We start from the raw sequence: 12,979 nt of genomic DNA, 5'->3' as shown, positions 1-12,979 counted from the left end.
CCTATGGATACTTCTAAGCTCCTATATATATATATATATATATATATATACAACAATATGCATAAGGGGAGAACAAGTACAAAAGACATCGAAAAAGAATCTTACAAAGGATGGAAAAAAACAATCAGTTTCCACCAAGACATGTAATAACCACTAGCCTAAAAAGGTTCTGTGACGAACCTAAATATCAGTGGTTATTTGAAGATTTTTCCTTCCTTAGCTTCATAATTGGAATAACACTAATTCTTCCATGGATGGGACGACCAGAGATCTAAAGCTATATTACATAAAGGGTAAAACCTACTATAGCAAATTATGGGATGAATTTGCAATGAATGAATGTCTTCCTACCATTAATGTGGGTTTTTTATTTATCTTGGTGAAAAGTTTGTCGAGTCGTCGTAAAATCAATGTAAGCGCTGGACGCAAGTCTTCGTTGTACCAATCAACTATGGGGATCATCTTTGTAATGTATCTAAAATAAAAACAATCATTTTTATTCATTTGGATATGTATAAGAAAACCATATATAAGAATAGAATTACTTCCACTGGCATCAAAAAATACACTTACTTTTGAAGGCCTTTGCATCCCATGGTGACAGGGTCATGGGGCACGACCTTTAGCAGACAGCAAGCAATTTCAGCTAATCTCTAAATAGGAAGAAAGTAAGTATTTAATAATTAATTAAAACTAAATTATTTTACAGACAACATTATTATTTATTAATCAAAAATAACATTTTATTGTAAAGCCTAGTTCACATAAAATCGCTTCACATTATCACCGGGTCACGGTATAAGCGTCCTCATCGCAGCCCTGGGTAACGCAAATTCTCCTACCACCACCACAAGGTACACAAGTACACTAGACCAGAGCGGCTCCTTTATAGGGCCTGCCCTTACGATCATATCAAAAACACTGAAGGTTTTTGTGGACACGATAAGAAGAAGACTCACCAGCAGCTTACAGTTATGCTGATTACTCAGTTAAATCACAGAGCCTTCTCAACTTTGTTAGGGACAGCTAAGCAGGGTAACGATTGCATTGAAAACTTTGTAGCGACAGTGTAGCAATTTTATAGAAACCAGGCTTTCCCAATAGCGAACACCACTACAGCGTGCAACTAACAATTACCATGCATAGAGTTTAATATGTACGCTTCTCAATACAGAAAAAACATCAACTCCCAATCCATAAAATTCTCAGCTATCCCATAATACCGCTGATAATACTTACAAAATGACAACGTTGATCAAAAATATCTGGTCCCTGTGCGGCCAAGCGCAGTTCTTTTGACCTCTGCACACTGTGAGCGAAGAACTCAGACACAAGGCTGAGCAACATGTCCCTTGGTTTGCGGTACTCGTTCATGGACTCGATTTCGTCTGTACCTTCATCAGTGTATTGGGCGTTAACTTGTTCGTAATTATATCTAATCAGCGAAAACACAAAAATAAATGTTTGGAAAAAATTATATTAAAACTATGCAATTTTTGGTACAATAAAACCGAATTAGAATTTTATGGTCCCTTAATATAAGCCTCCACCTATCTTGTGTTCAAGAAAGGGGACTTTAACTTGAATAAGTATGATATACACATATACATATACATTAGCATAGTTGTCTCCTTTCCATTGTTTTTTTAACTACACTCTGCAGAACTAGAAAATCATTTGTTTTAAGCAGTATAGACCAATACACGTTCTTAAATCTATCTATCTTTCTCTTTTTTTAAGCCAACATTTTACATTTTTTTGTTTATAGTAACATACTTATTTAAAAATACATAATTATACAAATATTATGATTTTGGTAAATTACCTAATTTTAAAGTCTTCCCGCAACTCTTCTTCAACAGCCAGCCCAACACTCTGAGGGATCGTCACCAACTTCTTGGACTGTTTCCGTTGGGAAGTTGAACGGGAATGAGAAGAACTCTTGAAACTGGCTGCTGTATTCAGGGAATCAGTCTTCCTGCTTGGGCCATTTGTGCCCCTATTGAATATAAATACATTTATTATTGCAGATTTGCAGAGTGTGGAAGAATTGCTTAAAGCAATGTTTCCTTACAATACATAATCTTTTACAGAGTGCATCCCCCTCAATTCTGGAAGAGGGGAATCAATCCACCCATTCACTGTAGCACTCTGTTGTAATTATCTTTCAGCAAACTTTTTAAATAGGTACTGTAATACTCACCTTGAAATTGCTTCAGCACCAACGATGAGCGCCCTCACACAGACAGCCATCTCCTTGATTACTTTAGACTCCGCTCTAGCTGCTTGTGCCGATGGGTTATCATAAGGGACGGTCTGAGACTGAATGTGTTCAAGGTACAGTGGAATAATAGCATCTAAGACGCTCTGAAAGAAAAAAAATGTCCAAGAATTAATTAAGTCGCTATTTTTTGTGAAGCCCTTTCCAGACTACCAAATTATGTGACATGACTAAATATGGTCATGATGACATCACATCATGACCATATATAAGCACATCATGACCATATATGGGCATACAACAGTTTTTTTATCAAAGGAAAATTGATAATTTGGACAGAGCTTAGGAGCTGCAATGCTGTATTTGTGGGTCATCTTACTTTTTTATTAGAACGTGTGAGGTAAAATTCTTACCAGCATCTGAGCACTTCGACTTGTCTCTGGTGAGTACGCCACTACGACAACACACAGCCTGATAGCCTCTAGGATGGAGAACTCATTGGATTGCTCATTGCCGCTGTAGATGAAATCCTGAAGCAAACAAGAGAGAGAATTATGAAGTCATTGGGACATTATTGCCGCCACTACCAATGATAACATAACTGATTATGACAATGGTGATGTTAGTGATTATGCTAATGGTGATGATGACGAGGTTAATGAGGTTGATAATAATGGTGATACTAATGACAGTGGTGATGCTGGTGATGCTGATGATGATGATGAGAGGACATGGACAATGATATAGTGGTGATACTAACAACAGTGGTGATGATGACGATGATGACGATGATGATGATGATGACAATGAGGACAATATAATGATGATGATAATGATGATGATGATGCTGATATTAATAATAATGATTGCTGCAGATGACAATGATGATGCTGTTAAATGAATGGCACTAACCAATGTCTTCAGCGGTTTCTCTCCATTCACCAGTTCCATGATGTCCAAGATCCCATCCAGAGGTTCCTCGCAATGGCCTTCCAAAGACAGCAAAAGCTTGAACAAACATCGCGCTGACACCTACCAAGAACATAAAAAAAAGAAAGCATAGAAATGCATAGTAGATAGAAACCTTAGTAAATCATACAAAAGAACCAATAATGATGATGATGATTTGATTTGAAAAGCCCAACCTCAAGTATAAGCCCCCCCCCCCCACTTTATGCCCAATTTTATGTACCAGTCTTTCCTCGGGCAAAAGCCCAGGTTATGACTTCTACAAATAACTCGTAATAATAAATATAACATATTCGCTTTTAAGTAGGCACACGGTGCTGAAAAACTGCCATATGATTAAAATGGGATACCAGAGGAAATATGATAATAACTGTGTGCAAGGAATGAGTATTATATTACCTTTCCTGGTTGTACAGGCATCATTTGCGTCTGACTATTTCCTTTCTCTACAACAAGCAGAGGAGCAGCACTTCCAAACATCTGGGGGGAAAAAGGGAGTCATAATAGTGCATTATTAATTTAGTAACAAAGAAAATGGCAATAGGAATTAACAGGTAGAGAGACATAATGAGTTAACAAAATTAAATATAGAAATTAAGAAAGGTAGAAATGTAAAATAAGGTGTTGAGGATAACCATGATGAAGAAGTTTGTAATAGTAATCTATAAATATTTATTTATTTAAATCTATGTATTGAGAATAGCCCTAACAGCAATGCTGACTTTGCATGTATGGTATATTGATGAAGACAACATAATTATGAGGTATACATTATCTAATAATATTATGCAATAATGATGAAGATGATACTAATGATAATGAATAACACTATTGAAGATAAGGATGATGAAAATGATGTTGCTAGTAATGACAATGATGAGCAGCAAATCGATAAAGTCAGCGAAGATCTGGATAATGTCACCATAGAAATATGGTGTGCACATACCTGAAGTATGAAAGGCTTCATGTGGAGTTTATAAAACTGCTTACAAGTGTACTGAAACAAACAAACAAACACCAGTCAGTCAAGACTTGTCCAACACTCAATGACGATGTCCAGGCTTACTACTTATTATTTTACGATTTTTACAAATTTGAAGTCTGGTTTTACCGTATTGGCCTATTGTATTTTATTTGTTTAGATTATTTTTATTATTACTATTCTTAATTCAAACATTTATTACTCACATTTCTGTGCAATTTATGCAAGCATTGGCCCTGTTGTCTCTTTTTTATTGAATTTAACTTTTAACTATTTTAATGTATTTGAATTTTTTTAAAAATACTAATGGATTAAACTGTACAACCTCTATGAGAATTATTTTAACATGTATTTTATATACTTTATAGTTTTTTTTATGATGAAATAAATAAAGATTGAATTGAATGAAAAAACAACTAATAACAGGGTACGAATTCTATAAATAAATGTTTTGTTCATCTAATTTTAAATCTTCATAGTATTCTATCAAAGAATTTTTAACTAAAGATGATGGCACACTCAACCAAGAAAGTGCTGATTCAGTATGCCATCTAGAAAATAATAAGTAAATCAACAGTAATTTATTATCTTGGACTGCACTGCATAAATCAAAGTGATGTCCATCTTTAGTTACAGATCATTTGTATATATGCAGCTTATGGTTTATTTAAATTGTCTTTTTTTGTTTGCAAACTTCTGTTTCAATCTATATATCTTTGATCCCTTATTTTAATACTAACAGAATTATCATTTTTTAATATAACAAAAATATTATAAATTCAGGAACTTTTCTAATTTTTATAATGTAAGTGATAACTTTGAAATAAAAATATTGTTTTCCAATTCATTTTTCTTACATTTTCCTAAACAAATATAATTAAAACGACATACATTTATAAAAATGAATCAAAACAACATAAACTTGTTTACTACACATGCTTCACTAGAAATACAAACTACAGTACTGACATTTCAAGACAAATCTAACCATACATTTCATAATGAATAAGCTCATGCAGGGGAATGAGAGGGGAATGTTTTGGATACATGTAGATGATTATTTGTTATCTCTCTCTCTCCCCATAGAGAAAACATTTTACATTTTTTAGATGTTTTGTATATGGGAGGTTATTTATATTCAACAAGCATTTTTATGCTTTATACAAGGTTTAGGGAGTGTAATTTTATTTATGATTGAAAGAAATTCCTTTTGTTTAAAGATTTGATGCCCAGACCAAGGTAATTCAACAAAAGGACGCACATCTCAGGACATCAAAGGTTATAACTCGGGCATCGACATTCTAGGCGCATGTGCGTCCCTACACGCTGAACGTCACAAAAACCATAGCAATCAGACCATAAACCGTCAGCGTACGTGATGTAGATGATTATTTGTTATCTCTCTCTCTCCCCATAGAGAAAACATTTTACATTTTTTAGATGTTTTGTATATGGGAGGTTATTTATATTCAACAAGCATTTTTATGCTTTATACAAGGTTTAGGGAGTGTAATTTTATTTATGATTGAAAGAAATTCCTTTTGTTTAAAGATTTGATGCCCAGACCCTAGGACAGGAAAGAGAGGTATCTTACAGACCCTCATCCACTCTCTCTTTACCCTTACTCTCCTCATTCTCTCTCCCCTTTGTGAGTTTGTTACAGAGCATAAGAACATTAACCATATAGAGCAATACACAACCAATTGAAAAAAAAAACTATTTATAGGATTGAAGGCGAACTTTTGTTAACAAATAGAGAGCAGACGACGACAATGAAATGTAGCAGACCATGCAATGATACCTCTATGGCGCAACGTGTAACAGAACTGGTGTAGTATAGAGAATGAGCCCGAAACAAGGTGGGCAGTAGAAGATGATATCTGTGTGTAATAAAAAGGCAGTTGATATTTAACTGGTGGAATGCCTATTCGTTTACACAGCATTTAATTATGATACCTGAGGGCACACTCTGACTCTAACCTTATGGATAGGTAATTCATGTTATATCCAGTAAAATATACTACTCAATTATCTAAACATAGCTAAAACACATTATCATTGATATGACATTTTTCTACATCATCTTTATCAATAAAATCAGGTTTTTACAAAACTAAATTATCAATTGATAATCACTTTCACTGACATAATCATCATCATCATTATAATTATCTTATTAGTAGTATCAAATACTATATAATCATCATTATAATTATCTTATTAGTAGTATCAAATACATTTGTCATTATCATCATCATCACTACCATCAAGTCCTCATCTTTCCCACCAGCATCATCATCATTTTTGGCATCATCATCATTATCATTATCATCCTCATCATCATCTCTGCCATCAGCATCATTTCTGGCATCATCATCATCATCATCATCATCATCATCTCTGCCATCATCATCATCATCATTATTTCTGGCACGATTGTCATCATCACCACCATTATGATCACCACTATTATCATCAACATTATCATCAACACAATCACCACCATTATCACCATCCATTACAGCCGCTGCCATCACCAACACTACCACAACCATCCACACCGTCACCATCACCACCGCCACCATCACCACCGCCACCATTGCTCATCATTATTGCTATCTTTTTTGTATTATATTAAAAGATATAATTTGAATTTCAAATTCCAAACCAAGATCCTAATAATCTAGACATAAAATTGTTAGCAAAAGTTACATACAAATTATTAATTATATAAGAAGTGATATTAAATAAATCTGCAAATTTTCCAATAATTTTATTTGTTTTTTATTAGGAAGCAAGTAAACTTGTAAGAATAAAATCATATACAGTAGAACCCTTCCTTTGGGACAACCCTGTGAAGAGACACCCCTTTTAAAGCGATACTTTTTTGGCAACAAAACAAGGAAAAGTATATCGTTTAACACTATGGCCAACCCCTAATTAGGGGACACCCTTATTCGGGGGACACTCCCTATTAAGGGGACACTTTTTTGGTGCTAGTGTCCCCTTGTGTTCTACTATATTTAGTCATGGGAAAAAAAATTAAGTTTGACAGGATTTGAACCCAGGCCCCTAGACTGAAGGTATTTCTACCTCCAACCTACATCATAAACTTCTCATACTCTAAATATCAATGGAAGAAAACCAGCAGTGTGATGAGAAGAATACTACTTGGATAAATTCAAATGTGTTAAAATGAGAGAATCCTTATTAAAATGATAGGGTGCAATGAAATAGCGCAAAGATGAATTAGAGAATCACACTTGCAGATGAAGATAAAGCATGAATATTATTATGCAAATGAACTGCTCTGACAAATAATGACAGCCATCAATCAATGAATCAATCAATCATCTTAACTACACTAATTCAATATATGGTTCACATTAACAAGCAAGTAGTAGCCATCCATCAAGGGTCACATGACTTGCTCAAATTATTTTCTTTCTTTAGTCACATGTAACCAAATGGTGGACATGTGACCATTACATAATCAATTATGATAATCACATTACCAACTATGTTGATCACATGATTGGCACATGATGAGCAAGCGGCAGGCATGTGACTATTACATCAAATATATGTTGTTTCCCCACCAAATTTACGATGTTGGAAAGTTTGAAGAATTATCTAAATTAGGATTAGTAAAATTTTAGCCAATCACTCAACATTGTAAAATTCACTGAGCAAGTCATGTGATTAACACACATGAATGTGTGCATTTCTAAGTATTATATATGCAAATGTGAATGTACAGTGGACACCAAATGGATGGCATGACTCAAGAAGCCAACTGATTTCAATACAATTGGCTGTACTACTGTATACAGGCAAATAAAAAAAAGTATCAAGAGTTAGGCTAGGCTACCTCGATGGCACTGGTGACCATGGGGTTGCAGTGGTGTGCCGAGTACAGCCGCATAATGGTTGGCATTGTATATTGGTATCTGAAAAGGACCACTTACTACTAATTACAAAAATTCAATGTGGTACATAAATAATTATTGATTGAAATACATGTACAATGTACAAACAAAAATCGTAAGAAGATAGTATATCATAGGTAATCAAACAATACAAAATTTCTAACATTTTACCAAGCCTAACTGGCTGCCTGGCATGTTCTGGACAAATTAATTGTTGTATTGAACTTTATATAAAAGCACATCCAATGGCCTGTGCATGACCAGGGGCGGATCTAGAGATGTCTGGATGGGAGGGGGGGGCAGAAAGTGGGGCCAATCGAGATAACACTACGCTATGGGCCCGGGGGCATGTCCCCGCAAAATTTGTTTGTGTTCTAGATGCCCAAAAATAACCTCAGAGGCATTCTCGGTGATTAATTTTCTCTTTTTCTCACATTATTTCTTTTGTTTTTCTTTTCTATTTATCTTCCAAAATGGGGGAGGGGGCAGGCCCACCCCTAAAGACAGTAATTGAATGATCTGTTGAGAAATGTTTGATTTAATGTCCTGTAGTTTTAGTATGGTTCAGTTCACCTTTTAGCAAAATGTTTCCATTCAACAAAGGTTAATTTTCACATTATATTGTGTCTTCTCTGCTTTTACAATTATTATTCTACTTGTAGATATGTTAACAAATGTCTCTTGAAAGACCAATGTTTTGAAAACAAAATACAGTCTCTGTGAATAAATATTACTATAATTATCATGAGTATTGTTGTGAACATTCAACAGAGAAAAGAGCATGGTTAGAAAACATCAGCACAATCAACACCAAACCTACCACTCAACAGGCTTTTATTGTAGTTTCAGATTACCAGAGGAAATGTGGTACTATTGCAACTTGATACAAAATCAACACCATCACTCACCACTCTTGAACACATCATTGTAGGTAACTTGCTACAAAATACTGAACCATCAACATTCCCACCCACCATATAATTTAGCATACCACTGTTGGTAAATTGCTACAAAATCAACTTAATCATTAATATTACCATACACCACATATTGTAGCATACCACTGTTGGCAAACTGCTACGAACAAAATCAACTTAATCATAAACATTACCATACACCACATATTTTAGCATATCACTGTTGGTAACTTGCTAAATAATTATTAGCATTTACCCTCATTACCATTATGGTGCCACTGTTGAATTACCACATAGCAACAAGCACACAACCCTCAATGATACTACAATGGTTGTGATGCTACATAGTACTATTAAAGTACTAAGCTTCAAAGCACTTAAATGTCTGGTCACTTGAGTCATAGAGGAGTCATGCACCATGGAACAACCATGGGGCATTTCTCCATGGTGCAACCGTCTCCACTCCCTGCGGAATATTCCAGTCATGGATTTCCACAGATACTGCAAGATACCTAGCTAATCAGTAATTTATTTTTTTATTTCATATTTTTATCAGGATTATATTTTCTAAAATTATTTACAAGAGATAATAATAATTTCATTTTACTACTGTGATAAAATACACAAATCAATCAGCGCGCACAAATCTCGCAAGGCTTAGCCTTGCTACACGAGCGACACAACGGGCACTCCGAGTGCCGGTCGAGCTTAACACTCGGTTTAGGGCTCCCACACGCCGAGCACAAAGACTTGCGAGCGGACATGCTGATCGAGACTACAATAAACAAAGGATATCTTGTCAAGTTGAAAATAACTTATACACATCTAGATGTGTATAAGAGACAGGCCTTAGACTTGCCACAAAAGAAATCGAGTATGGGACGCCAATTAAATTAGGTATGGCGTGCACTAAGTGCAATAAAGAGTGAGTAACCTAAAATTAGGGCCTGGAACCCAGGCTACTACTGCCTAAATATGACATCATTTGTTGCATGACATTTAATTGTTTAACTCAAAATTTAAAAGAAATAATATTTTTACTTAAACAACATGTATAAGTACTGTATACAGTATGGTGAAAATGTTAACAATTTTTGTGTTTATGTTTAAATAATATATTTAAGTGTTAACAAAACATGTGTATCCAACTTCGAACAACGTCGAAAAGGGAATGAGGACGTTTGTTAGGGAGACGGTTCGCACGTGGCGCCTTGAGTCGGACTGTTCCATTTTTTTTTCGAAGGGGTGTTCCGTCTTGGGAACAATGGCAATTAGTCGGTTATCCAGTTAAGTATTCACGAAATAGACTTGTATCACCAAATCATGGTTCTTCCAAATATTTTATATTATACAAAATCGTCATATTAATTATAAGCAACAGCCTATTATAAAATAAAGTAATATTGACATTGACATATTTTGTTTTTATAGACTTCAACTAATAATTGTAAGGTATAACCTACCCTTTAGTTGCAAATATCTGTTTGAAGTGCCGTGCTATATTAATGTAGGTGGCAAGACACACACGCAAGATTGCCATGTCCTCACAGTGTAACAAGAGGGCGCCATTGATAACGTTAATGAAAAGCTGTATGTCACCTCCCCACTGGAAGTCTGCTGACATGTTGTTAAACATTGTTGAAATCAACTAAAGAAAAAAAGAACAAAAATGAATTCTTTAATGAAATACTTTTGTAAGAGACATGAAAATCTCAATTTGCTTAACATTATTACCCTGTTACAGTAGTTGGAATTATTAACAATTAACATAGTTCATCAGCTATAAGCATTAACCTCTCCTGCTGGAGTGGGAGTAAGCAGCTGGGCTTCAGCCTACACTTGCTCCGAAGCCTCTCTAAAGGCCTCCTTAGCAATAATACCCATTTGGGTTTTAAGGAGAGAAACAAGCGCAGGTTCGAGGGACTCAGTTGATAGACCCAGTATAGCCTCAGGAGGGGACGAATCCTCCGAAACAGTGGGCGCCACAGCCGAAGTATGAGACTCTAACCACTCGCGGACCATAAGGAAGGTAGTTGAGGGCCAACGAGCGTAAGTTCGACAGCATGTCTGTTGTTCTATTTAATTTTAACACTCTTCGAATCGCTTGGGTGTGATCGTCGTTCGTTGACCGAGGACAAAGGAATGAGGACAAGCCTTGGGCATGGGCGAAGTCACATGCTGGGACAATAGGTCGGTTATATTTTTGTCGTAGGGGTGTTCTTTAAGGAACAATAGCCATTCACGAAATAGACATCTCAATTTGCTTAGCATTATTGCCCTGTTAAAGTAGTTGGAAACAATAACAATTAACATAGTTCATCGGCTATCAGCCTACCCCTTTATTTTTCGTCCCAATTCACAAACCAGCTATTCCCCAGTAAAGCCCAGACAGTAATTTGCATGAGTAGTTTAGCTGACTTACGCTGGACAGGCAGCGTAGAGAATTTGCTTTTTGATGGCTATCTCTAAAGTAGAATAGTTTAAATAATATACTGGGGACTCTTCGGGTTAAGACCACCTCCTAAAATTGGTCCAATTTTGTGTTCAAGAGGCTTCCACCAGAGAACTACAGTATACATAATGTTCAATCGTTTCTGCTCCTTGAGGTATATTTTTAGTTACACGTAAATATTCAGATTATAGATTAAAAAAACATTCAACCCAGAACATTCATTTTCTACCATTACCTGTACTTCAAAGAGGAGAGACAAACTTTTGAAAGTTCGTTGTCCAAGAAAACAAATGTTAACGCAAGATTTGAACCTCAAACTTTGGATTAGAGAATTGCCAGAATTGCAACCACTCTATCACTCATTTTAACCACGTGAACAAAATTAGCAAAGTAATACATTTTATAAAATCCTTACCTTAACCCACTGGAGTTTGTGAATAACATCTAAACCAAACAGTTCCTAAATCCAAAAAAAAAAAGAGAAGATATGGCATTAAAATAACATTTTAAAAATGCTTTATTTTCCTTTTAAAACTTTTATCAATTAATCACTGTCAACAAAATACCTTTCCGAGAGCTGGGCTTCTGTAGAGATCAAACTCTGCATCGAGTGTCTTGCGAGGGAATGAGGGCAGCCTTATCAGCTCTCCATGCAGGAATGAGATATGAACTGGCATCTAGGATTAAAACAAACAAAACTGTAAGTAACCATGATGCCAACAATCCTAATGAAAATCACTCTCAAAAACACGGATATAAATACTAATTATGCATTCAATTATATTCTGACCTGATTCGGGTTTGTGTGTTGTAGAGTTGATAATGTGAAACACACTCGTCCAATTTCAGCGAGTTTATTTGTGAACGCCTGTCGCTGTAACTGCTGAATGCCAGACTGGCGGCTGAAGTACTGCAGCTTAAGCTCCGGACTTTGCATCCTCTTGTACATATAGAAGTCACGAACATACGAACGCATGGCAAGCATTTGGTCTAAGCAATACAAGAAATCATACAATATATATACAGCAGGATTGGATTGGATTTCGTGGGGTATCCTAGGTGTAAATACCAAGAATACCCCACGAAAGTCTAGTAAGAAGACTTATTTCCAGTGGGGTCCTTCTAGTGGTGATTGGGCAGTACACCGGGAGACAATCCACTACTCTTTTCCGAAGAGTGTACTGCGTTCTTTAATTGGCACATGGGCCATAAATGCACACAGGACTAACGGCTTAAACATCTCATCTGAAAGACGGTGCACTATTGTAACTTGTATTTCAGCCCTCCAACTAAAACACAAGGACAGGCAGCGATGGGAATTGAACCTGGGACCTAGAGATATCCGCGGTTCAGAGCACACACAGTGGCTACCACCAGATTGGCCGACTGAGCTAAGCTTCTCTCATGTTCTAGTGTAGCAATAATGTTTAGTACAGCACCTTTAAAGCCAGACTTCAGAGGAAAATGATGGGATGTCTGACAAATAACTCTGAATCGTTCGTTACAAAA

At 35.8% G+C, this 12,979-nt stretch overlaps 1 protein-coding gene across 1 annotated transcript in view; it reads right to left on the bottom strand.

The window, feature by feature from the left end:
- The window catches only part of LOC117109306 (protein unc-80 homolog), a gene marked incomplete at its 5' end in the record, with an annotated part of 64,617 nt that overhangs the window by 15,822 nt on the left and 35,816 nt on the right, over positions 1-12,979 (bottom strand). Inside the window, 14 exons of the mRNA XM_033251579.1 lie at positions 352-475; positions 574-653; positions 1,240-1,435; positions 1,826-1,999; positions 2,204-2,367; positions 2,635-2,751; positions 3,134-3,253; positions 3,590-3,670; positions 4,137-4,187; positions 5,974-6,052; positions 10,482-10,666; positions 11,886-11,930; positions 12,037-12,147; positions 12,261-12,460. Of these exons, the coding sequence (XP_033107470.1) occupies positions 352-475; positions 574-653; positions 1,240-1,435; positions 1,826-1,999; positions 2,204-2,367; positions 2,635-2,751; positions 3,134-3,253; positions 3,590-3,670; positions 4,137-4,187; positions 5,974-6,052; positions 10,482-10,666; positions 11,886-11,930; positions 12,037-12,147; positions 12,261-12,460 (1,727 nt within the window). The remainder of the gene's footprint in view (positions 1-351; positions 476-573; positions 654-1,239; positions 1,436-1,825; positions 2,000-2,203; positions 2,368-2,634; positions 2,752-3,133; positions 3,254-3,589; positions 3,671-4,136; positions 4,188-5,973; positions 6,053-10,481; positions 10,667-11,885; positions 11,931-12,036; positions 12,148-12,260; positions 12,461-12,979) is intronic.

Source organism: Anneissia japonica, unplaced genomic scaffold, assembly GCF_011630105.1.
Source record: "Anneissia japonica isolate Jap-2015-1 unplaced genomic scaffold, ASM1163010v1 scaffold287761_len698747_cov189, whole genome shotgun sequence".
NCBI classification, from domain to species: Eukaryota; Metazoa; Echinodermata; class Crinoidea; order Comatulida; family Comatulidae; genus Anneissia; species Anneissia japonica.
This window is presented reverse-complemented; position numbering and strand designations above follow the sequence as displayed.